The sequence below is a fragment of the Pseudophryne corroboree genome, chromosome 2, assembly GCF_028390025.1.
Source record: "Pseudophryne corroboree isolate aPseCor3 chromosome 2, aPseCor3.hap2, whole genome shotgun sequence".
NCBI classification, from domain to species: domain Eukaryota; kingdom Metazoa; phylum Chordata; class Amphibia; order Anura; family Myobatrachidae; genus Pseudophryne; species Pseudophryne corroboree.
In genome coordinates this window covers 349,966,056-349,991,304 of record NC_086445.1, presented here as the reverse complement: position 1 = coordinate 349,991,304, position 25,249 = coordinate 349,966,056, and the positions used below count along the sequence as shown (strand labels likewise).

General features: G+C 46.3%; 1 protein-coding gene across 1 annotated transcript; it reads left to right on the top strand.

Annotated features, from left to right (window-relative positions):
• Positions 1-577: 577 nt before the first annotated feature.
• Positions 578-1,306, top strand: LOC135050801 (spindlin-W-like). Its single transcript, XM_063957126.1, has one exon. The coding sequence runs from the start codon at positions 593-595 to the stop codon at positions 1,304-1,306; it is 714 nt and encodes a 237-aa protein (XP_063813196.1). The 5' UTR covers positions 578-592.
• Positions 1,307-25,249: the final 23,943 nt, after the last annotated feature.

Genomic DNA, 25,249 nt, shown 5'->3' with positions numbered 1-25,249 from the left:
CACACGTCGCACAGTACAGTATACAGTATGCAGCTCTGGAGGGATCAGTATTTGGCAGGAAGGCGAGGCCTGGTCCTGGCAGCAGAGTGACAGGCGGCCATATAGTAGCAGCCAGCTCCAAATCTGGCAGTGTGTGGAGAGGGAGGGGGTGAGGGAAGGGAACGAGCACTGGAGTGTCTGAGCGGAGGGCTTGGAAGTTCAGGGGGAGTGAGGCGGGAGCTGCTCTTCCATAGCAGCGCACAGTGGTGGTGACGGAGTCTGACAAAGGAGGGAGGAGGAGGATTGGAGCAACTGGCCGCAGGGGACACTGTGCCTGCAGTGGGAGTGGAGGGAAACACATCCTATCTGCCCCAGATAAATGACTTCTGATCAGAGCAATTGAGGGTCGGAGTTTTTCTAAAAGGTGGAAAAGAAGGGGTTCTTTTTCATGTAGACTGGAAGGACTACAACAAACTTGGAGTGACTACACTTTTCACCCTAGTTCGGCAGCCCTGCTGCCCTTTAATACACAGATGAATTAAGACTCCATTTGGAAAGGCGGCTGCTCAGCGATCGAGAGCTGATGCAGCACATGCAGGGTGTTTCTGCAAATATGATGAAGAAAAGAACATCTCATAAGAAACATCAAAACAATATGGGACCAAGTAAACCAATCTCCCAGCCAAGGCAAAATATTGTAGGCTGTAGAATACAGCATGGGTGGAAAGAGGGCAGTGGGCCAATAACCCAGTGGAAAGGAACAGTTCTGGATCAAGTACCAGTGAATCCCTCCCTCTATCTTATAAAGTATGATGGATTTGATTGTGTCTATGGACTTGAGCTTCACAAGGATGAAAGGGTGTCTGTTCTTGAAGTTCTACCAGACAGAGTTGCCTCATCCCGAATCAGAGATGCCCATTTGGCTGACACAATGATTGGTAAAGCAGTGGAGCATATGTTTGAAACAGAGGATGGTTCCAAGGATGAGTGGCGAGGGATGGTATTAGCACGAGCACCTATTATGAACACATGGTTTTATATAACCTATGAAAAGGACCCAGTCTTATATATGTATCAACTTTTAGATGACTATAAAGAAGGAGATCTTCGGATCATGCCAGACTCAAATGATTCCCCTCCAGTTGAAAGAGAACCAGGGGAGGTTGTGGACAGCCTGGTGGGCAAGCAAGTGGAATATGCCAAAGAAGATGGCTCAAAAAGGAACGGCATGGTTATTCATCAAGTTGAAGCTAAACCATCTGTGTACTTCATTAAGTTTGATGACGATTTCCAAATTTTTGTCTACGATTTGGTGAAGACATCCTAAATGTGATTCTGTACTTTTTATTTTTTTGCCAAACGTAATCTAATGTAAACATTAGAGATGTGCACTTGAAATTTTTCGGGTTTTGTGTTTTGGTTTTGGGTTCGGTTCCGCGGCCGTGTTTTGGGTTCGACCGCGTTTTGGCAAAACCTCACCGAATTTTTTTTGTCGGATTCGGGTGTGTTTTGGATTCGGGTGTTTTTTTCAAAAAACACTAAAAAACAGCTTAAATCATAGAATTTGGGGGTCATTTTGATCCCAAAGTATTATTAACCTCAAAAACAATAATTTCCACTCATTTTCAGTCTATTCTGAATACCTCACAATATTATTTTTAGTCCTAAAATTTGCACCGAGGTCACTGGATGACTAAGCTAAGCGACCCTAGTGGCCGACACAAACACCTGGCCCATCTAGGAGTGGCACTGCAGTGTCACGCAGGATGGCCCTTCCAAAAAACACTCCCCAAACAGCACATGACGCAAAGAAAAAAAGAGGCACAATGAGGTAGCTGTGTGAGTAAGATAAGCGACCCTAGTGACCAACACAAACACCTGGCCCATCTAGGAGTGGCACTGCAGTGTCACGCAGGATGGCCCTTCCAAAAAACACTCCCCAAACAGCACATGACGAAAGAAAAAAAGAGGCGCAATGAGGTAGCTGTGTTAGTAAGCTAAGCGACCCTAGTGGCCGACACAAACACCTGGCCCATCTAGGAGTGGCACTGCAGTGTCACGCAGGATGGCCCTTCCAAAAAACACTCCCCAAACAGCACATGACGCAAAGAAAAAAAGAGGCGCAATGAGGTAGCTGTGTGAGTAAGACAAGCGACCCTAGTGGCCGACACAAACACCTGGCCCATCTAGGAGTGGCACTGCAGTGTCACGCAGGATGGCCCTTCCAAAAAACACTCCCCAAACAGCACATGACGCAAAGAAAAAAAGAGGCGCAATGAGGTAGCTGTGTGAGTAAGCTAAGCGACCCTAGTGGCCGACACAAACACCTGGCCCATCTAGGAGTGGCACTGCAGTGTCACGCAGGATGGCCCTTCCAAAAAACACTCCCTAAACAGCACATGACGCAAAGAAAAAAAGAGGCGCACCAAGGTCGCTGTGTGACTAAGCTAAGCGACACAAGTGGCCGACACAAACACCTGGCCCATCTAGGAGTGGCACTGCAGTGTCAGACAGGATGGCACTTCAAAAAATAGTCCCCAAACAGCACATGACGCAAAGAAGAAAAAAAGAGGCGCAATGAGGTAGCTGTGTGAGTAAGCTAAGCGACCCTAGTGGCCGACACAAACACCTGGCCCATCTAGGAGTGGCACTGCAGTGTCACGCAGGATGGCCCTTCCAAAAAACACTCCCCAAACAGCACATGACGCAAAGAAAAAAAGAGGCGCAATGAGGTAGCTGTGTGAGTAAGATAAGCGACCCTAGTGGCCGACACAAACACCTGGCCCATCTAGGAGTGGCACTGCAGTGTCACGCAGGATGGCCCTTCCAAAAAACACTCCCCAAACAGCACATGACGCAAAGAAAAAAAGAGGCGCAATGAGGTAGCTGTGTGAGTAAGATAAGCGACCCTAGTGGCCGACACAAACACCTGGCCCATTTAGGAGTGGCACTGCAGTGTCACGCAGGATGGCCCTTCCAAAAAACACTCCCCAAACAGCACATGACGCAAAGAAAAAAAGAGGCGCAATGAGGTAGCTGTGTGAGTAAGCTAAGCGACCCTAGTGACCGACACAAACACCTGGCCCATCTAGGAGTGGCACTGCAGTGTCACGCAGGATGGCCCTTCCAAAAAACACTCCCCAAACAGCACATGACGCAAAGAAAAAAAGAGGCGCAATGAGGTAGCTGTGTGAGTAAGCTAAGCGACCCTAGTGGCCGACACAAACACCTGGCCCATCTAGGAGTGGCACTGCAGTGTCACGCAGGATGGCCCTTCCAAAAAACACTCCCCAAACAGCACATGACGCAAATAAAAATGAAAGAAAAAAGAGGTGCAAGATGGAATTGTCCTTGGGCCCTCCCACCCACCCTTATGTTGTATAAACAGGACATGCACACTTTAACCAACCCATCATTTCAGTGACAGGGTCTGCCACACGACTGTGACTGAAATGACGGGTTGGTTTGGACCCCCACCGAAAAAGAAGCAATTAATCTCTCCTTGCACAAACTGGCTCTACAGAGGCAAGATGTCCACCTCATCATCATCCTCCGATATATCACCGTGTACATCCCGCTCCTCACAGATTATCAATTCGTCCCCACTGGAATCCACCATCTCAGCTCCCTGTGTACTTTGTGGAGGCAATTGCTGCTGGTCAATGTCTCCACGGAGGAATTGATTATAATTCATTTTAATGAACATCATCTTCTCCACATTTTCTGGAAGTAACCTCGTACGCCGATTGCTGACAAGGTGAGCTGCGGCACTAAACACTCTTTCGGAGTACACACTTGTGGGAGGGCAACTTAGGTAGAATAAAGCCAGTTTGTGCAAGGGCCTCCAAATTGCCTCTTTTTCCTGCCAGTATAAGTACGGACTGTCTGACGTGCCTACTTGGATGCGGTCACTCATATAATCCTCCACCATTCTTTCAATGGGGAGAGAATCATATGCAGTGACAGTAGACGACATGTCCGTAATCGTTGTCAGGTCCTTCAGTCCGGACCAGATGTCAGCATCAGCAGTCGCTCCAGACTGCCCTGCATCACCGCCAGCGGGTGGGCTCGGAATTCTGAGCCTTTTCCTCGCACCCCCAGTTGCGGGAGAATGTGAAGGAGGAGATGTTGACAGGTCGCGTTCCGCTTGACTTGACAATTTTGTCACCAGCAGGTCTTTGAACCCCAGCAGACTTGTGTCTGCCGGAAAGAGAGATCCAAGGTAGGTTTTAAATCTAGGATCGAGCACGGTGGCCAAAATGTAGTGCTCTGATTTCAACAGATTGACCACCCGTGAATCCTTGTTAAGCGAATTAAGGGCTCCATCCACAAGTCCCACATGCCTAGCGAAATCGCTCCCTTTTAGCTCCTCCTTCAATGCCTCCAGCTTCTTCTGCAAAAGCCTGATGAGGGGAATGACCTGACTCAGGCTGGCAGTGTCTGAACTGACTTCACGTGTGGCAAGTTCAAAAGGTTGCAGAACCTTGCACAACGTTGAAATCATTCTCCACTGCGCTTGAGACAGGTACATTCCACCTCCTATATCGTGCTCAATTGTATAGGCTTGAATGGCCTTTTGCTGCTCCTCCAACCTCTGAAGCATATATAGGGTTGAATTCCACCTCGTTACCACTTCTTGCTTCAGATGATGGCAGGGCAGGTTCAGGCGTTTTTGGTGGTGCTCCAGTCTTCTGTACGTGGTGCCTGTACGCCGAAAGTGTCCCGCAATTCTTCTGGCCACCGACAGCATCTCTTGCACGCCCCTGTCGTTTTTTTTTAAAATTCTGCACCACCAAATTCAAGGTATGTGCAAAACATGGGACGTGCTGGAATTTGCCCATATTTAATGCACACACAATATTGCTGGCGTTGTCCGATGCCACAAATCCACAGGAGAGTCCAATTGGGGTAAGCCATTCCGCGATGATCTTCCTCAGTTGCCGTAAGAGGTTTTCAGCTGTGTGCGTATTCTGGAAACCGGTGATACAAAGCGTAGCCTGCCTAGGAAAGAGTTGGCGTTTGCGAGATGCTGCTACTGGTGCCGCCGCTGCTGTTCTTGCGGCGGGAGTCCATACATCTACCCAGTGGGCTGTCACAGTCATATAGTGCTGACCCTGCCCTGCTCCACTTGTCCACATGTCCGTGGTTAAGTGGACATTGGGTACAACTGCATTTTTTAGGACACTGGTGAGTCTTTTTCTGACATCCGTGTACATTCTCGGTATCGCATGCCTAGAGAAGTGGAACCTAGATGGTATTTGGTAACGGGGGCACACTACCTCAAGAAATTGTCTAGTTCCCTGTGAACTAACGGCGGATACCGGATGCACGTCTAACACCAACATAGTTGTCAAGGCCTCAGTTATCCGCTTTGCAACAGGATGACTGCTGTGATATTTAATCTTCCTCGCAAAGGACTGTTGGACAGTCAATTGCTTGGTGGAAGTAGTAAAAGTGGGCTTACGACTTCCCCTCTGGGATGACCATCGACTCCCAGCAGCAACAACAGCAGCGCCAGCAGCAGTAGGCGTTACACGCAAGGATGCATCGGAGGAATCCCAGGCAGGAGAGGACTCGTCAGAATTGCCAGTGACATGGCCTGCAGGACTATTGGCATTCCTGGGGAAGGAGGAAATTGACACTGAGGGAGTTGGTGGGGTGGTTTGCGTGAGCTTGGTTACAAGAGGAAGGGATTTACTGGTCAGTGGACTGCTTCCGCTGTCGCCCAAAGTTTTTGAACTTGTCACTGACTTATTATGATTGCGCTGCAGGTGACGTATAAGGGAGGATGTTCCGAGGTGGTTAACGTCCTTACCCCTACTTATTACAGCTTGACAAAGGCAACACACGGCTTGACAAATGTTGTCCGCATTTCTGGTGAAATACTTCCACACCGAAGAGCTGATTTTTTGGGTATTTTCACCAGGCATGTCAACGGCCCTATTCCTCCCACGGACAACAGGTGTCTCCCCGGGTGCCTGACTTAAACAAACCACCTCACCATCAGAATGCTCCTTTGTTAATTTCCTCCCCAGCGCCAGCAACACCCATATCCTCCTCATCCTGGTGTACTTCAACACTGACATCTTCAATCTGACTATCAGGAACTGGACTGCGGGTGCTCCTTCCAGCACTTGCAGGGGGCGTGCAAATGGTGGAAGGCGCATGCTCTTCACGTCCAGTGTTGGGAAGGTCAGGCATCGCAACCGACACAATTGGACTCTCCTTGTGGATTTGGGATTTCGAAGAACGCACAGTTCTTTGCGGTGCTTTTGCCAGCTTGAGTCTTTTCATTTTTCTAGCGAGAGGCTGAGTGCTTCCATCCTCATGTGAAGCTGAACCACTAGCCATGAACATAGGCCAGGGTCTCAGCCGTTCTTTGCCACTCCGTGTGGTAAATGGCATATTGGCAAGTTTACGCTTCTCCTCCGACAATTTTATTTTAGATTTTTGAGTCCTTTTTTTACTGATATTTGGTGTTTTGGATTTTACATGCTCTGTACTATGACATTGGGCATCGGCCTTGGCAGACGACGTTGCTGGCATTTCATCGTCTCGGCCATGACTAGTGGCAGCAGCTTCAGCACGAGGTGGAAGTGGATCTTGATCTTTCCCTAATTTTGGAACCTCAACATTTTTGTTCTCCATATTTTAATAGGCACAACTAAAAGGCACCTCAGGTAAACAATGGAGATGGATGGATACTAGTATACTTATGGATGGACCAGCGACTGCCGACACAGAGGTAGCTACAGCCGTGGACTACCGTACTGTGTCTGCTGCTAATATAGACTGGATGATAATGAGATGAAATTAATATATATATATATATATAATATCACTAGTACTGCAGCCGGACAGGTATATATATTTATTATGTAATGACTGATGACGGACCTGCTGGACACTGTCAGCTCAGCAGCACCGCAGACTGCTACAGTAAGCTACTATAGTAGTATGTATCAAGAAGAAAGAAAAAAAAACCACGGGTAGGTGGTATACAATTATGGATGGACCAGCGACTGCCGACACAGAGGTAGCTACAGCCGTGGACTACCGTACTGTGTCTGCTGCTAATATAGACTGGATGATAATGAGATGAAATTAATATATATATATATATATATATATATATATATATAATATCACTAGTACTGCAGCCGGACAGGTATATATATTTATTATGTAATGACTAATGACGGACCTGCTGGACACTGTCAGCTCAGCAGCACCGCAGACTGCTACAGTAAGCTACTATAGTAGTATGTATCAAGAAGAAAGAAGAAAAAAAAACCACGGGTAGGTGGTATACAATTATGGATGGACCAGCGACTGCCGACACAGAGGTAGCTACAGCCGTGGACTACCGTACTGTGTCTGCTGCTAATATAGACTGGATGATAATGAGATGAAATTAATATATATATATATAATATCACTAGTACTGCAGCCGGACAGGTATATATATTTATTATGTAATGACTGATGACGGACCTGCTGGACACTGTCAGCTCAGCAGCACCGCAGACTGCTACAGTAAGCTACTATAGTAGTATGTATCAAGAAGAAAGAAAAAAAAAACCACGGGTAGGTGGTATACAATTATGGATGGACCAGCGACTGCCGACACAGAGGTAGCTACAGCCGTGGACTACCGTACTGCGTCTGCTGCTAATATAGACTGGATGATAATGAGATGAAATTAATATATATATATATATATATAATATCACTAGTACTGCAGCCGGACAGGTATATATATTTATTATGTAATGACTGATGATGGACCTGCTGGACACTGTCAGCTCAGCAGCACCGCAGACTGCTACAGTAAGCTACTATAGTAGTATGTATCAAGAAGAAAGAAAAAAAAAACACGGGTAGGTGGTATACAATTATATATATATATATTATATACAATTATATATATATATATATATATATATATATTAAACTGGTGGTGATTAATTAAACTGGTGGTCAGGTCACTGGTCACACTATCAGCAACTTGCAAGTAGTACTCCTAAGCAGACAATCACAATATATACTGGTGGTCAGTGTGGTCACAATGGCAGTGTGGCACTCTGGCAGCAAAAGTGTGCACTGTACGTTAAAATATGTACTCCTGCTCTCAGACTCTAACTGCTCCCCACTGTCTCCCCCACAAGTCAGATATACAGTCACACTATCACTTCAGCAAGTAGTAGTACTCCTCCTAATGCTCCCCAAAATTACTAAAGTAAATACTGTGTCTCTCTCTACTCTAGTCTCACTCTCTTCTCTATAAACGGAGAGGACGCCAGCCACGTCCTCTCCCTATCAATCTCAATGCACGTGTGAAAATGGCGGCGACGCGCGGCTCCTTATATAGAATCCGAGTCTCGCGATAGAATCCGAGCCTCGCGAGAATCCGACAGCGGGATGATGACGTTCGGGCGCGCTCGGGTTAACCGAGCAAGGCGGGAAGATCCGAGTCGCTCGGACCCGTGTAAAAAAACCTGAAGTTCGGGCGGGTTCGGATTCCGAGGAACCGAACCCGCTCATCTCTAGTAAACATTTGTAGAAAGTCACTGCTTTCTGATTACAAAATGCTCAGATATTCCTGCGAATCCACAATCCCTTCCCAGAGGAAAAAGAAATTGAGAAACCGTTGTTTGAGAACATTTGTTTTCTTTCCCTTACAAAGGAACAAATCACTTTCCAAGAAGACTGACGTTTTAGGGATTATGGAGACATAATGTTTTTGAATATAAATCCTAAAGCAGGTGGTGTATTAGAGCAAAAGAGTGCAAGAGACCAGCCATGCAGTTTCTGAAATATTATGACAAAAATGTTACTGTATTTCATAAGCACTCATTCCTAACTCTGCTAAGTACTGTTTGGTATACTGTATCTGGCTTCCACGAGGTAGCTGTCCATTATTCCAGCTTCCATTGACCTTTTTGAAAGCGGTAGAAGTTATCGATTCTTTTTTTTTTTTTTTTTTTTTCCCTATTTTTAATTTTCTCCTGCGTAGCCCAGTAAAATGTTGCAATGTTAAGTATTGACTCGTGCCTTCTGGGGGTCCACTTCTTCACCAAACCCAGCCAAATCTCATCCTAACCCTCTGTTCCACGTTCTCTATGTACCCCATCTGTGTCACCCATGTCTGTCTACCCCTCCCCTTTAGATTGTAAGCTCTCACGAGCAGGGCTATCTTCCCTCATGTGCTTATCCTTTGTCTTACTTTAATAATCTTCAACTGTACCACATCCAGCAGTCTTCGGCCACCTGATACTTATTCCAGTGTCATCTGCTGATGTAACTATGTTTATTTACCCTGTACTTGTCCTATACTGTCATCAACTGTAAGTTGCTGTTTTCCTGTTTGATTATTTATGTACTCTGTAATTGGGTGCTGCGGAACCCTTGTGGCACCATATAAATAAAGGATAATAATAATAATATAGGGTGTAAAATCCCCAGGTGTATCTCACACATCACACAGTACAGTATATAGGGTGTATAATCCCCAGGTGTATCTCACACATCGCTCAGTACAGATTACAGGATGTATAATCAGCAGGTGTATAACACACGTTGCACAGTACAGTATACAGGGTGTATAATTAATTACCAGGTGTATCACACACATCGCACAGTACATTATATAGGGTGTATAATCCCCAGGTGTATCTCACACATCACACAGTACAGTATATAGTGTGTACAATCTCCAGGTGTATCTCACACATCACACAGTACAGTATATAGGGTGTACAATCCCCAGGTGTATCTCACACATCACACAGTACAGTATATAGGGTGTATAATCCCCAGGTGTATTTCACACTTCGCTCAGTACAGATTAATCACCAGGTGTATAACACACATCACACAGTACAGTATACATACTGGTCACAACAATGCAGCAGATATTGAGCACTGATCAGGATACTAGAAGTGACACAGAGCTGCAAGATACAGCAATGGCCTACTGTACTGTACTATATGTATACTGCTGGTCCCCAAAATGTTGCACTGTCTTACTATATACTGCTCACAATAATGCAGCACAGAGATAGTATAATTGACACAGAGCTCAAGATACAGCAATGGCCTACTGTACTGTACTATATGTGTACTGCTGGTCACCAAAATGCTGCACTGTTCTACTATACACTGCTCTCAATAATGCAGCACAGAGATAGTATACTTGACACAGAGCTGCTAGATACAGCAATGGCCTACTCTACTGTACTATATGTATACTGCTGGTCACCAAAATGCTGCACTGTCCTACTATATACTGCTCACAATAATGCAGCACAGAGATAGTATACTTGACACAGAGCTGCAAGATACAGCAGTGGCCTACTGTACTGTACTATATGTATACTGCTGGTCACCAAAATGCTGCACTGTCCTACTATATACTGCTCACAATAATGCAGCACAGAGATAGTATACTTGACACAGAGCTGCAAGATACAGCAATGGCCTACTGTACTGTACTATATGTATACTACTGGTCACAAAAATGCTGCACTGTCCTACTATATACTGCTCACAATAATGCAGCACAGAGATAGTATACTTGACACAGAGCTGCAAGATACAGCAATTGCCTACTGTACTGTACTACTATAATTATATACTGGTGGTCCCCAGTCCCCACAATGCAGCACACTGAGCACAGATATGGAGCGTTTTCAGGCAGAGAACGTAGATATTTTCAGCACACTGAGCACAGATATTTGCAGCACACTGAGCACAGATATTTGCAGCACACTGAGCACAGATTACGGAGCTTTTCAGGGAGAGAACGCAGCCACGTCCTCTCCGTTCAATCTTCAATGCATGAGTGAAAATGGCGGCGTCGCGCGGCTCTTTATATAGAATACGAATCTCACGAGAATCCGACAGCGAGATGATGACGTTTGGGCGCGTTCGGGTTAACCGAGCAAGGCGGGAAGATCCGAGGAAGCCTCAGAACCGTGTAAAATAGGTGAAGTTTGGGGGGATCGGATCTCGGAGAACCGAACCCGCTCATCTCTAGTCAATACTAATGGGTACCCAAATGGAGCGACAATTGAATTGCTTTATCAGGCACCAATTCATATCGATGCCCAGGAGGGGGCGTCCAAACAATGGAATTGCCCCCTTGGTCAACAATACAAAAGTATAGAAGGGCACGAACACACAGGCTATAAAATATGCCACACTGATACATATTTTTCTGACATGTTAAAGATAATTTACAAGAGCTCAAATATAAGCCTGTACAAGATGTGCCTATTTTCGTGCGTGTACACCTACTTAATTTCTACACGAGCACATCAAGGCAGGGGTGCATCTAAAGGTGCTGCACAAATGTACATCTTCTTAACGGAAAACCTGAAGTGACTTGGACATTGCTAGATAAACATTTAGTAGCTGATATTGAGCTGCACGCACATTAGCCATAAGTGATCCAGCATTGGGGGGGGAAACAACTAAGGGCAAGCCGTATGAAGGGTTGTTATCTGCATTTTTGATAACTGCACATGTTACGTGCTGCAGTCACTGCTTCCTTGCAGGTAATAATGCAGGAAAGTGATTGGAATGACACTGACGCTATGCTTCTATACCTAGATAGAGAGCTGGTCTGGTTTGACAATGAACGGTGAGGGCACTGCAGCTATTGATTTTTGACACCTGCACAGCCCTATCCCTGGTGGTCGGAATGGGTGGTATTCATGTGACCGCCAGTCACATGACCTCCTCCACGAGCCCGACGGCTCACTTTCCCGATGGTCGGCATGCCGACCAATAGGGACTATTTCCACTCGTGGGTGTCCACGACACCCATAGAGTGGGAATAGAACCCGTGGCGACCGCCGGTCAGCCATACTACACCCGTCGGAATATGTAGTCAAGGATTGTGCTTACAAAAATAACTTCTTTTTTTTTCATTAAACCCGCGGTGCCGCTGGGAACTTTTAAATTGGCACATGCTCCGTATACCTCCAAATCCCAGTCAAAGAAGCCACAAGAGGGAGAGTGCAACACTCTTTGTATATTCGCCAATTATTTATTCATACATACATCCAGGTGGCATCATTTCCTGCTTCACCATGATAATGATTGTAGGAGGACCATGTATTTAAAGAACTTTAGGCACATGTTAATACATTTGCCCTAGATGTGTTTTTTCGCCCATATTTACAGTTATACGGATGTACAACACTAGCTGAAACCTAAGATTGATTTCCATTGTCATAATATAGTGTACTTGCATCAACACTATACTATTAGCTATTAACCATAATACCATTCACATGTCCTCTCTGACGTTTGCCTATGTTAGAACACTCCATTGCAGCCAAGTTGCGCACTTACACCCCTTTTAGTCACAAGTGGGGATGTGGCTGAAATGTGTATAATTCTGCATGACCCATAGCTGTATGCACTTGGTTCTGGAGCCTGTACAGTTTAAGGATATGCAAGACACTGGAGTACTCTCCACTCTGCACTTGCAAATTAATGGTAGGTAAACTGTGGCTCAATTTTTTAACTCCACACCCATTTAGTTATTATGGCCTCAAAGTCATTTAATGTCCTCACACAGTGGAGACACCTTCTTCCTTGGCATCTTCTTCCACTGGATCCCCCTTAATCTGGTTCTAGATACACCACTCACACCACACTGACAGCACTCTCTCGCACATGCAGAGTACACTCACAGCACTCTCTTGCACATACAGAATGATTCTACTAGAAACACACGTACAGCAGGTTCTCACACATGCACAGAGTCGCAGGCACACAATATAGTATTACCCCTATCTTTTACCTTACAGGCAGGGTAGTGGTCACCACGTTGCATGCCGAAGTAAAGGGCTGTACCCTGTGCTAGGTAGCCCCATCCCCTGCTGGAATCCTGACACTTCTCTTCAGCCTGTACGGTAACTCAGCCTCAGCTCCGTAGCTATTAGTGTAATGATGAAGGGTGGTTGACTAATGCTATCCCCCTGAAGGCACCACTTGTAATAAGTTCTCTCCCTCCTTGACTACACCTGTGGGATCATTAGGCATGTGTATACAAAAAATGCAATGTCAATTTCTAGTTTTGCACTTATGTAAATGGCCAATACTGTCTTTTTAAAATAAGTGTGACCAGAGAGTGGTAAATGTGTCCAGAATAAACTAATAATTTGTGGTGGTAACAATATTTGATCTATGTAATAGGTGTAGGCAAAAAACCTAGAACTTGAAGCCATGCACTCTTATGGAATGCATCAGCTCACATTATTGATACCACCAAATGTTGATGATGATTTTTTTATTTAGACTGATATTTCTATTAACAGCAAAGAGGCACTATAATTGTAATTGTTAAGACACAGAACTTATGTACTGTACTTTTTTATTACAATATTTCCTTGGTAAGTTGCATTTGCCCATTCTGTGGATCGTAAAGGAACAATAATAGGATCAAATAGGGTTTGAGGTATGTGTTTGAAAATAGGGGCAGATTAGATGGGCCAAGTGATGAACATGAATGGTGAGAATAGACAGGAGACTACATGAATAAAATGTGAACTGTATAAAATATCTAATCCTGTACAGTGGTGTAATATTGATATTAATATTTTTATAAATTAGTGATTATAACTGTATATGTTGTAAATCCCTACAGAGAAAGAAGACTGTGGAGATAAGATAACCGAAACAGCACTCTGGCCAGATGGCATGAGATCAGCCTGAGGAAATAAGTACTGATGAAATGTTGGAGGTCAGTTACTAATGTCCATGGCATAGCATACACAGAGACAGGGAATGTCGCTTAGGGTGCAGCTGTCTTCCTTGTATTAAGAGTTTTATTGAACTTCTTAAGACCTGTTTTCACCTTCTGCTGCTGAGACAGCCTAAGCTTGTCTGTCTTCTCTCAGATAGTCACAGGATAGGAAACTGAACACTACTGTCTCCATGTTTCACATTTAGCTAATAGCATTCAGTTTTTCTCTGTCTTCTTATTATTGCAGGTGTCAGGATGCCAAGTAAGAAGAGTCTACAATAATGGGGAGGAGAACAACTCACTGCAGTACTCTCCCTGTCTACTATGGTGCAGGGGCGATGTGAAGACACAGCATTAGTTGCAAGAGGGGAGGCGGGACAAGACCCTGTATCCCTCTGATAGGCTACCACACTGTTAGACACAGCAGGACTACCCTCCTGAAGTTGCCTCGATGATCCTCTGACTCATGAAAGAGTATCCTTCTGTTGGTAGTGGAGGCTGTAGGGTTGTCAGAAGAAAGTAAGTCTGCAGCAGGTCTCAATATTTCCAGGAATGTCCTGGTTTTCCAGCTTCAGGTTGCATGGCCAGCGGCGGACCTGGTTGCTGCATTGGCTGCCGTTCCCTCGGTGGCGCCAAATTTGAAATGCTTCATCCATGGAGCACTGGCATCACATGCAGTTAGCCTGTACTCAGCCCGTGCTCCCGATGCGGCGTGGGAAGTTGAGGCAGCAGTGCACGGATGCCCAGGGCTTTTCTCTCTGTCAGGGAAAGTAGAGTGTGTGTCGGCAGCAGAGGCTTCTCAGCCGGACTATTCTCCGTTGGATGCCAGTGGGAGGGGGACAGGCCGGGTGGAGGAGAAAAAGGTATCGGATCCTTCAACGCTACCCCTCTCCATACATGTCCAAATTATGTTCTCACAGATGGCCCACCTCTCAGGTTATTTTTTCGGTGGGGATGTGGGCTTGGTGCGCAGCCTGGCTGTTTTGGTTGAAGGGAGCTGCTGCTTCTTACTGTGGTGAATCTGTGTCCTGGGCTGGGATTACAGTAAAACTGCTGAGGAACTGATTACTGGGTGCTCCACAGCTGGCTTTTCTAGGGCCAGCCCAGGGTAGAGATCGCCTCCAATCCCCACCCCCTGTGTTTGAATGAGTACAGTTCTATGCACCCCCTTGTGTCCCAGGGTGGCTGCCTCTGCAGGTCACTATTATCCCTCTACAGACAGCAATGTCTGCACCGTTGTCAGTGTGGCTGCCTCTATAACTAACTTTTACCCCTTCACATGTCACCATTATAAATATTGATAGATTGATATGTTTTACCAAAAATTGGTTTACGCACCAGTTAATGCCTAACCCCCACTTTAGTGTCACCCACATTATTGACAGCTCTGTCCACCTCTTATGTATTTTTTTTCTGAGGGGGTGGGGGGGTGGGGGGTTGGGCTTCCTATATTGTGTGTCTCTGGCACCGTAATTTCTGATGACAGCTGTGTGTATATCTGCAGATAGGACCTTTGCTGTTCTGTAACTTCCTTCTGCCCTGCTCCACTCCCTCTATTGTATAGTTCTCTTAATAGACGATAGACTGTCACTAGACTATATAGATAGAGGAAAATATGCTATACAGGTGTTTAAAAGCACACATCCCCACTTGCTGGAGGCTTTGGCCCACGGCCACTAGCGTTGTGCTGTACAGGGGTGCTGTCCTGTGCTGTTAGGAGTGTTGCAGTCCTGTGCTGTCGAGGGGTGCTGTCCCTCTGCTCTATCAGTCCAGGGGTGCTGCCCCACTGCCATTTAAGTCCAGGGTTACTGCTGCCTGTCTGGTGTGCTGTGTAATTCTCCAGGGGTGCTGTCTATGCTGTATAAGTCCAGGGATGTTGCCTATCTTCTGAATAAGTCCAGGGGTGCTGCCTATCTGCTGTATAAGTCCAGAGGTGCTGCCGTATAATTCCAGGGGTGCTGCTATACTTGATCCTAGGTTTAAACTAAAGTCCAGAGCAGAATATGAAACAGGCTTCAACATCACAACCAGATTTGTGAAAATATATAGCCGCAAAGGTGGAAATGGAAATTCCAAGTCTGATTAAGTGTTTTTGTCACAACTGAGGGCTGGTGCTGACGGGAGGAAGCCTCAGTTGTAGGGGCTGCTGTTAGGGTCTCCTGCCCTGTGCTGCCACGTCGTCATGGCAACCGGGAGACAAGTGCTAGTGGAGTAACCTGAGCGCAGCTGATACTCCGGTTCGGGTCTTTTGCTGTGCAGTGGTTATAGGCTCTGTGCACGGCAGGGGATCCGGTGCTGGTTTTTGTGCTCACAGTCTGTGAGGTCTGAGTGGGGCGTGGACAGCACCTGCTTTATAAGGCCTCTTTTCAGGGTAAGCAGATGCTGCTGAATCTCTGTTGGTTAGTCAGTTCATGAAAGTTAGCCAGTACTGTGTAGCTTTGTATTTGTTTGTTGCTTACTGCAAATAGGCCTGGGGATTTGGTATTACACTCTGCCAATCCAGACCTAGCAGTAAGACTGGAGTCAGTCGTTTAGCTTGCTGGGGTTCTGTTATTACTCTGTGAACTTAGCAAGTTTGCGGCTGTATTCTAACACTTGCCTGTCTAATCCTGTCTCACTGTGCTAGGTGTCAGGGGTCAGTTTAGTGGCAGTAAGCTTAAACCTGTGCACTGCAAGTGAGAATCAGGATTGTGGAGGCTCTCCTTGTGTCTATCATTCCATCTCTGACCAAGGAGTTTACTGCCACACCCGTTGGTAACCCTTTAGGGTTTTGCTGTTGCCCTTAGCAACAGCATTTCGGGTTCTCTACGTATTAAAACACAACATCTTGCTTTTTACATCTGAGCAGTTCTAATACAAGGGAGATACCCAGTTCCTTAGCCTCTGGGCTTCTCTGTTCACTGTGTGTGTATTTTGTTACCCTATCACCTTCTGTGTACGTTATGTCATATTCCCCAGTTTGTCTGTGAGTCCATTTGTTTTGCATAACAGTTCTGACACTAGTACTTTCCTGCAGTCACTGGTGTGCATAACATATTCAGCAGCCTAATACTCCTGTTGAAATTTTGTGGGAATATGGAGCATACCCCTCAAAATACGTTGCAACAGGTGGTCGATCAGGTGCAGGTCCTGACTCGACAATTTAATGATTTGTCCATTAAAATGCACACCTCCCAGGCTGCTGGCGGAGCTCCCGCAGCAGCAGCACCTGCAGGGGTTAAGGAGCCGAAAGTAAATCTCCCGGATCGTTTTTCTGGAGATCGCTCGCAGTTCTTTTGTTTCAAGGAGAGCTGCAAGCTATACTTCCGGCTTAGGCCTCAGTCTTCTGGGTCGGAGATTCAGCGGGTGGGCATAGTGATTTCCTTGCTACAAGGAGACCCACAGGTCTGGGCATATGGGTTGCAGCCTGACTGTCCGTCGCTTAAAAGTGTTGATGCTTTTTTTACGGCACTGGGCATGTTGTATGATGACCCTGACAAGACGGCCTCAGCCGAGGCTCAGATTTCGATCCTTAAGCAAGGGCGAAGGCCAGTTGAGGTTTACTGTACGGAGTTTCGGAGGTTGGCCCATGATACCCAGTGGAATGACCCAGCCCTGAGACACCAGTACCGAAGAGGTCTTTCTAACCAGATAAAGGACCAACTGGTACAATATCCCTTGCCTGATAGCTTGGATCAGCTCATGCAGTTATCCATCCGGGTGGATAGACGGCTGAGAGAGCGTAGGCTTGAAAGGGAGACTGAGATTTCCTTCCTTCCCAAGGGAACCTCAGACTCTGAGGAATTTTCTGAGGAGCCTATGCAGATTGGGGCTACCCGCCTCTCCTCGCGTGAGAAGACGCGGAGGAGACAGCAGGGGTTGTGTTTGTACTGTGGGAATAAAGGTCATGTGGTAGTATCATGCCCAGAAAAGCCGGAAAACTTCAGGGCCTGAGGGTGATGGGAAATATCCTGTCAGGCCAGAAGTCAGAATTTCCCAAGAAGACTTTTATCATTCCGGTGACCTTGAAGATCCTCGGTCAAACTGTCAAGACTGAGGCCTTTGTGGACAGTGGGGCCGACGGGGTTTTTATGGACCGCCAATTCGCCCTAAAACACTCTGTTCCCTTAGTACCCTTGGCATCGGAAATTGAGATTTGTGGGTTAAACGGGGAACCATTATCCCAAGGTAAAATTACCTCTTGCACTAGCCAGATTTCTTTGTTTATTGGAGCCACACACTCTGAAAAATTGTCCTTTTATGTGACTGTCTGTACTTTTGCCCCATTGGTGTTGGGGTTACCCTGGTTAAGGGCCCACAATCCTCAATTTGACTGGGTCTCTGGGGAGATTCTTAGTTGGGGTACTGATTGTTTCAGGAGTTGCTTGAGCCTTCCAGTCAGGCTCTCGCAGCTAAGTTTGCCAGGATTGCCAGGGTGTTATGCAGATTTTGCGGACGTGTTCTCCAAAAAAGTTGCAGAGGTACTACCTCCCCATCGCCCCTATGACTGTGCCATTGATTTGTTGCCAAATGCTAAGCTTCCCAAGAGCAGGTTGTACTCCATGTCACGTCCTGAGACTCAGGCTATGGCAGAGTACATTCAGGAGAACTTGGCTAAGGGATTTATCAGACCTTCACAGTCTCCAGTTGGGTCGGGGTTCTTCTTCGTGGGTAAAAAGGACGGTTCGTTGCGACCCTGCATCGACTTCAGGGAATTGAACCGTATCACGATTAAAAACTCATACCCACTGCCTCTCATTTCGGTCTTGTTTGACCAGCTTCGTACTGCCACCATTTTTTCTAAGATTGACCTACGCGGTGCGTACAATCTAATCCGAATAAGAGAGGGGGATGAATGGAAGACTGCCTTTAATACCCACTCAGGGCATTATGAATATTTGGTGATGCCTTTTGGGCTCTGTAATGCCCCGGCAGTCTTCCAGGATTTCATGAATGATGTGCTCAGGGAATATTTGGATAGATTCTTAGTTGTATACTTAGATGACATCCTAATCTTCTCCCATTCCCTGGAGGAACATCGGAAGCATGTACGCTTAGTCCTCCAGAAACTCAGAGACCACCGGCTTGGGGCGAAGCTGGAGAAGTGCGAATTTGAAGTTCAGCAAATCGCATTTCTAGGATATATTATCTCCCCAGAAGGTTTCCAAATGGAGGGTTCCAAGGTACAGGCAGTCCTGGATTGGGTGCAGCCCACTAGTTTGAAGGCGCTTCAGCGTTTCCTGGGCTTTGCGAATTTTTATAGACGATTTATCGCTGGATTTTCGTCTATAGTGGCGCCCTTGGTGGCACTCACTAAGAAAGGGGCGGATGTTGCTCACTGGTCTTGTGAGGCTAAAGCGGCTTTTGCCCGTCTCAAAAGGGCATTTGTTTCGGCCAAGGTGCTGCGACACCCAGATCCAGAGCGTCCTTTTGTGGTGGAGGTGGATGCCTCTGAGATGGGTATTGGGGCAGTGCTTTCTCAGATGGGAGTGTCTGATAATCGCCTTCATCCCTGTGCTTACTTTTCCCGTAAATTTTCGCCTGCCGAGAGGAATTATGACGTGGGTAACCGGGAATTGTTGGCTATTAAGGATGCACTCGAGGAGTGGAGACACTGGCTTGAGGGGGCTAAGTTTGTGGTCTCAATTCTCACTGACCATAAGAATCTGGCATATTTAGAGTCAGCGAAGCGTCTCAATGCCAGGCAGGCACGATGGGCTTTGTTTTTTGCTCGCTTTAATTTTTTGATAACATATCGCCCTGGGTCAAAAAACATCAAGGCTGATGCGCTCTCGCGGAGTTTTGCTCCAATCCAGGAGACCACCGAGGAGCCGTTGCCCATTGTTTCCCCATCATGTATTAAAGTGGGCATTACCCAGGACCTCTTATCATTAGTCCTTAGAGCACAGGAGCAGGCTCCTCCAGACCTTCCGGTAGGTCTTTTGTTTGTGCCTCCTAGGTTAAGACAGCGAGTGTTCCTGGAATTCCATGCCAAGAAGTCGGCAGGTCACCCGGGTATTGCCAGAACTCGGGAGTTGCTATCTAGGGCGGTGTGGTGGCCCTCGGTGGCTAAGGATGTGGATCAGTGGGTTCGGGCATGTGACATCTGTGCCCGAAATAAGACTCCTAGAGGGGTTCCTGTTGGCCCATTACATCCACTCTCTATCCCATCTAAGCCATGGACCCACATTTCAATGGATTTTGTGGTGGACTTGCCCAAATCCTCGGGGATGACAGCCATCTGGGTTGTCGTTGACAGGTTTTCGAAGATGGCGCACTTCGTTCCACTGGTTGGGCTGCCATCAGCCAGACGCCTGTCTGAATTATTTATGCTGCATGTTGTGCGTCTCCACGGGTTGCCACTTGATGTGGTCTCTGACCGCGGATCACAGTTTGTGGCCAAATTCTGGAGGGCATTTTGTTCCGATCTCCAGATTTCTGTCAGCTTGTCGTCAGGCTACCATCCGCAGTCTAATGGGCAGACTGAAAGGGTGAACCAGTCCTTGGAGCAGTTCCTCAGGTGTTATGTCTCCAAGTGTCAGACTGACTGGGTTGCTCATCTGTCCATGGCGGAGTTTGCCTATAACAACGCGGCTCACTCTGCTACAGGGATCTCTCCCTTCCTTTGTGTGTATGGGCATCATCCTAAGGCCAATTCTTTTGACCCCCTGGACTCCACGCCTGGTGGTTCCTCTGTGGTTTCGGTCCTTAGAGGTATTTGGCGGAAAGTGAAGAAAGCCCTTGTGTCTGTGTCATTAGTGACCAAAAGGGTTTTTGATAAGCGGAAAAGACCCTGCAGCTTCAAATTAGGAGACTTCGTCTGGTTGTCTACCAAGAATTTGAAGTTGAGACAGCCATCTCATAAGTTAGGGCCCCGGTTCATCGGCCCTTATAAGATCACCAGGGTTATCAATCCGGTGGCATTTCAGTTAGATCTGCCCCGTTCTTTGGGTATCAATAAAACATTTCATTGTTCCCTTTTAAAACGGGCGATTAGTAATCCTTCTTCCAGTGGAAGACCTTCCCCTCTTCTGATACGTGGCCAGAGGGAGTTTGTTGTTGAAAGGATTCTTGACTCCAAGGTGGTTCGGGGTCGGCTGTCATTTTTGGTGCACTGGAAGGGGTATGGCCTGGAGGAGCGGTCGTGGGTGCGCAGTTGTGATCTTCATGCCCCCAGACTGATACGCTCTTTCTTCTCGCAGTTCCCCGATAAACCCGGTGGTAGGGGTTCTTTGACCCCTCGTCAGAGGGGGGGTACTGTTAGGGTCTCCTGCCCTGTGCTGCCACGTCGTCATGGCAACCGGGAGACAAGTGCTAGTGGAGTAACCTGAGCGCAGCTGATACTCCGGTTCGGGTCTTTTGCTGTGCAGTGGTTATAGGCTCTGTGCACGGCAGGGGATCCGGTGCTGGTTTTTGTGCTCACAGTCTGTGAGGTCTGAGTGGGGCGTGGACAGCACCTGCTTTATAAGGCCTCTTTTCAGGGTAAGCAGATGCTGCTGAATCTCTGTTGGTTAGTCAGTTCATGAAAGTTAGCCAGTACTGTGTAGCTTTGTATTTGTTTGTTGCTTACTGCAAATAGGCCTGGGGATTTGGTATTACACTCTGCCAATCCAGACCTAGCAGTAAGACTGGAGTCAGTCGTTTAGCTTGCTGGGGTTCTGTTATTACTCTGTGAACTTAGCAAGTTTGCGGCTGTATTCTAACACTTGCCTGTCTAATCCTGTCTCACTGTGCTAGGTGTCAGGGGTCAGTTTAGTGGCAGTAAGCTTAAACCTGTGCACTGCAAGTGAGAATCAGGATTGTGGAGGCTCTCCTTGTGTCTATCATTCCATCTCTGACCAAGGAGTTTACTGCCACACCCGTTGGTAACCCTTTAGGGTTTTGCTGTTGCCCTTAGCAACAGCATTTCGGGTTCTCTACGTATTAAAACACAACATCTTGCTTTTTACATCTGAGCAGTTCTAATACAAGGGAGATACCCAGTTCCTTAGCCTCTGGGCTTCTCTGTTCACTGTGTGTGTATTTTGTTACCCTATCACCTTCTGTGTACGTTATGTCATATTCCCCAGTTTGTCTGTGAGTCCATTTGTTTTGCATAACAGTTCTGACACTAGTACTTTCCTGCAGGCACTGGTGTGCATAACAGCTGCAGTATAATTAAACCTGGGTGGTAGAATGGGACTCTTAGACATGCAGTACCCCAGCCCAAAGGCGTGACCACAACAAGAGGAGTAAGTTTAAAAGTTTTATTCAAACACAGTCTAGATGGTACAGCAGCAGCACAGTCAAGAATGGTAAATGATGTAACAATACAAAGTTCCTGAAATTATAGCATAGAGGCGGATGCCTCAGGGTGCAGTACTGTTAAGTATTCATCTAGGTAGACCAGGAGATGGATAGTCCTTAACAAGGATCCGAGTGTTGAATGATGGAGCAGTACAGGAACTGACCAGCAGGTGGACAACTGGAAGCTGGTGGTATTGGCCTGAAGAATAGGTTATGCTGCTGGGTAGGCCGGATGGAACCGGACAGACCGATGTGCAGAATTGAGTGCTTGAGGCACCAGTGCAGCTGGAGAGTAGCTGGTAGCACTGGTGATTCTTGAGATCGCTGAGATTAGGAAGTCGATGGTGGAGCACCGATGATAACTGGTATTCAATGATGGAGCACTGATGGTAACTGGTTTTCAATGGCAGAGCACCGATGGTAACTGGTATTCGATGTCGGAGCACCGATGATGGTTGTAGACAGACTGCTTGAAGCCGGTGTTTGGGCACTGCCAAGTGCAGCGGGCAGTGTAAGGACACTGTGGAGTCAGGCTACACCGCTTGATGTTGAACTGGTGCGGGTCTCTAGTGGAGTTGGAAGCAGGAGCTGGAATACCTGGAATAGCAAACAACCACAAGTAAGGAAACTGGTAACACTGGGTTGACAACCAAAGCACTGACAACTTCCTGGGTCAGGAACAGGACCTTTATACCTGCAGCAGTGCAGGGATTGGATGGTCAATCAGGCAGAGTTCAGCACTGCTGTGGATTGGTGGAGATAGTGTCATGTGACTAGAGCCAACATGGCCCATACTAGCATTTGGAGGGAAATCTAGCTTGTTGCACCATGTGAGGAGTTACAGTAATGGCGCTGGAAGCCGCGGAGGACAGTGGACACCAACTTGCGCACTTGATTCACGGAGCTGGCGGCAGAGGCTGCAGCGGGCGAGAGGCGCCGTGCAGACTTGTTTGCGCATTTGAATTATAAGGATGGCGGCAGAGTTTGCAGCGGACAGGAGACGCCATGCAGACCCATCAGAGTACTGGAAATGCAGCAATGGCGGCGGAGGCCGCGGAGGGCTAGAAATGCCATTCTAACTACATGAGTTCATTGTGACAGTGTCTGCGGACTGGCAGAGAGGAGATGTGAAGTGACGATGTCAGAAGCATGACTGAGACCCGGCCCTGGAACGCTGAGCCAGCCTCAGGAGACACCTGAAAGGTAGATAATGACGTCCAGTAACCCGGATCATGACAGTTTTCCAATAAACATACAACGCTGAGTACAAAATGGGCAGAGACCACATTTGTGGTCAAAGTCAGTCAGAAGAGAAAGAATCATAATCCAGCGGTACGGGACATGGCAACATCTCCTATTTCATTTTCTCTGGCAACTGCCGGAGAAAACTATATTTTCCAAACACACCTATGTCTATATGTCTGCCACATAATTCCAGGGATGCCTTGTCTGAACCCGCTCATCTCTAGTAGATATCTCTTCTAGTGTGCACTGTGTAGCCAGAATTAGAGAGAGGTTCTTCTCATTTATTTCATGTTAGGGACTCAAATTAATGGCTATAATTAGTCAACCTTAATTTTGATTTAATAATGGTCAACATTTTGGGATTATTTACAAAATGGCTATTAGTTGCACAGGGTTCTTTTACTTTGTTTTGTAAATCTTTTCTCCTTAATAATTGTACAGTGCTGCATAGGGTTATTGCAAGACCTCGCGGTGTTAGAACAGAGTTTCAGTGATCTTGCAAAAATATCCAATCTTGATCCTGTGGTATAAACCAGTTTATTTGCATCAAAGGCATTAAATCCGAGATTATAGTAATCCCTGAAAATAGAGAAGGGGTTACAAATTCGGAGGCTTTGGCCCCTAGTTTGTCCAGTAATGTGGTAATTATATATTTGATTTGTTAAAGTCCTCTCTGTTCCACACCAAGATCGGAGTGGAGGTGAAAGCCTGTGTGTTGTTCCAGATTGCATGTGCCTCTATAATTTTGAATCACCTTCTTGACACTGTCCTCTTCCTCTTCTCATAATATGAAAAGTCATCAAACATGGAGGTGGTATGTTTGTAGCTAGCTATGATTCGGAGAACTTAGCGAGCTTTTTCCGGGAGAACCACCTGTCCCTGAAATGATGGGTTTATTTAACTGTGCATGTCCTGTTTAAACAATATAAGGGAGGGTGGGAGGGCCCAAGAACAATTCCATTTCTTTTTTTTCTTGCATTATGTGCAAGGGGCCTAGTTTTTAAAAGTGTCATCCTGTCTGCCACTGCAGTGCCACTCCTAGATGGGCCACGTGGTTGTGCTGCCCACTTGTGTCGCTTAGCTTAGTCATCCAGCTACCTTGGTGCAACCTTTTGGCCTAAAAACAATATTGTGAGCAGTGAGGTGTTCAGAATAGACTGGAAATGAATGTTATTGAGGTTAATAATACTGTAGGAACAAAAAAAAATAATTATTCTGTGATTTTAGCTGTTTTTATGTTTTAAAAAAAAATCCAGAACCAAAACCCAAAAAGATGGTTTTAGCAAAACCAATCCAGATCCAAAACACAAAGGGAGATCCAAATCCAAAACCAAAACACAAAACCTGAAAAGTGTCCAGTGCACATCTCTAGTTCTCATCCTACTTGTCAAATTGCTCTTTCAGTGTTCATTTCTCTGAATCCACGTCCACTTCGCTACCTCTATCAGTTGGAGTGCCGCAAAGCTCAGTCCTAGGTCCTCTGCTTTTCTCAATCTATACCACCTCTTTTGGCAAACACAGTTCTTTTGGATTTCAGTATGATCTGTATGTGGATGATTTTCAAATCTACCTATACTGTCCATATTTATTACCATCATTATTGGTCCACGTTACTGAATGTCTTTCCTCCATTTCATCTTTGATGCTGTCTCGCCACCACAAACGTAATCTTTCCAGAAACATAATATTTGCACCGGCCAATGGTAGTTACCAACCGGATATCTCTCTTAAGTGAAAATTGCAGAGTGCTTGTAATTGTAATAATGTATGCAATTTATGTGTATGGTCATATGTGTGTTGAAAGCAGTACCTGCTGAAAAAAATTGTTAAGAAAGGAATGTTTTAAGCATAAGGATTTGATAGGCAATAGCTACCTTTCCCTAAGCTGCCTACCCCTTTTCTTCAAGCAGCATGTGCTCCGGCTGATACCCGATCTGCGCAGACTCTGTTATCCACGCGGCGTGATGACATCATCTCAGATCTCCTGCTGTATGCTTTGCA

Bases quoted from the DNA above. Each gene is read 5' to 3' on its own strand.
- LOC135050801 (XM_063957126.1), top strand. From the start codon at position 593: ATGATGAAGAAAAGAACATCTCATAAGAAACATCAAAACAATATGGGA.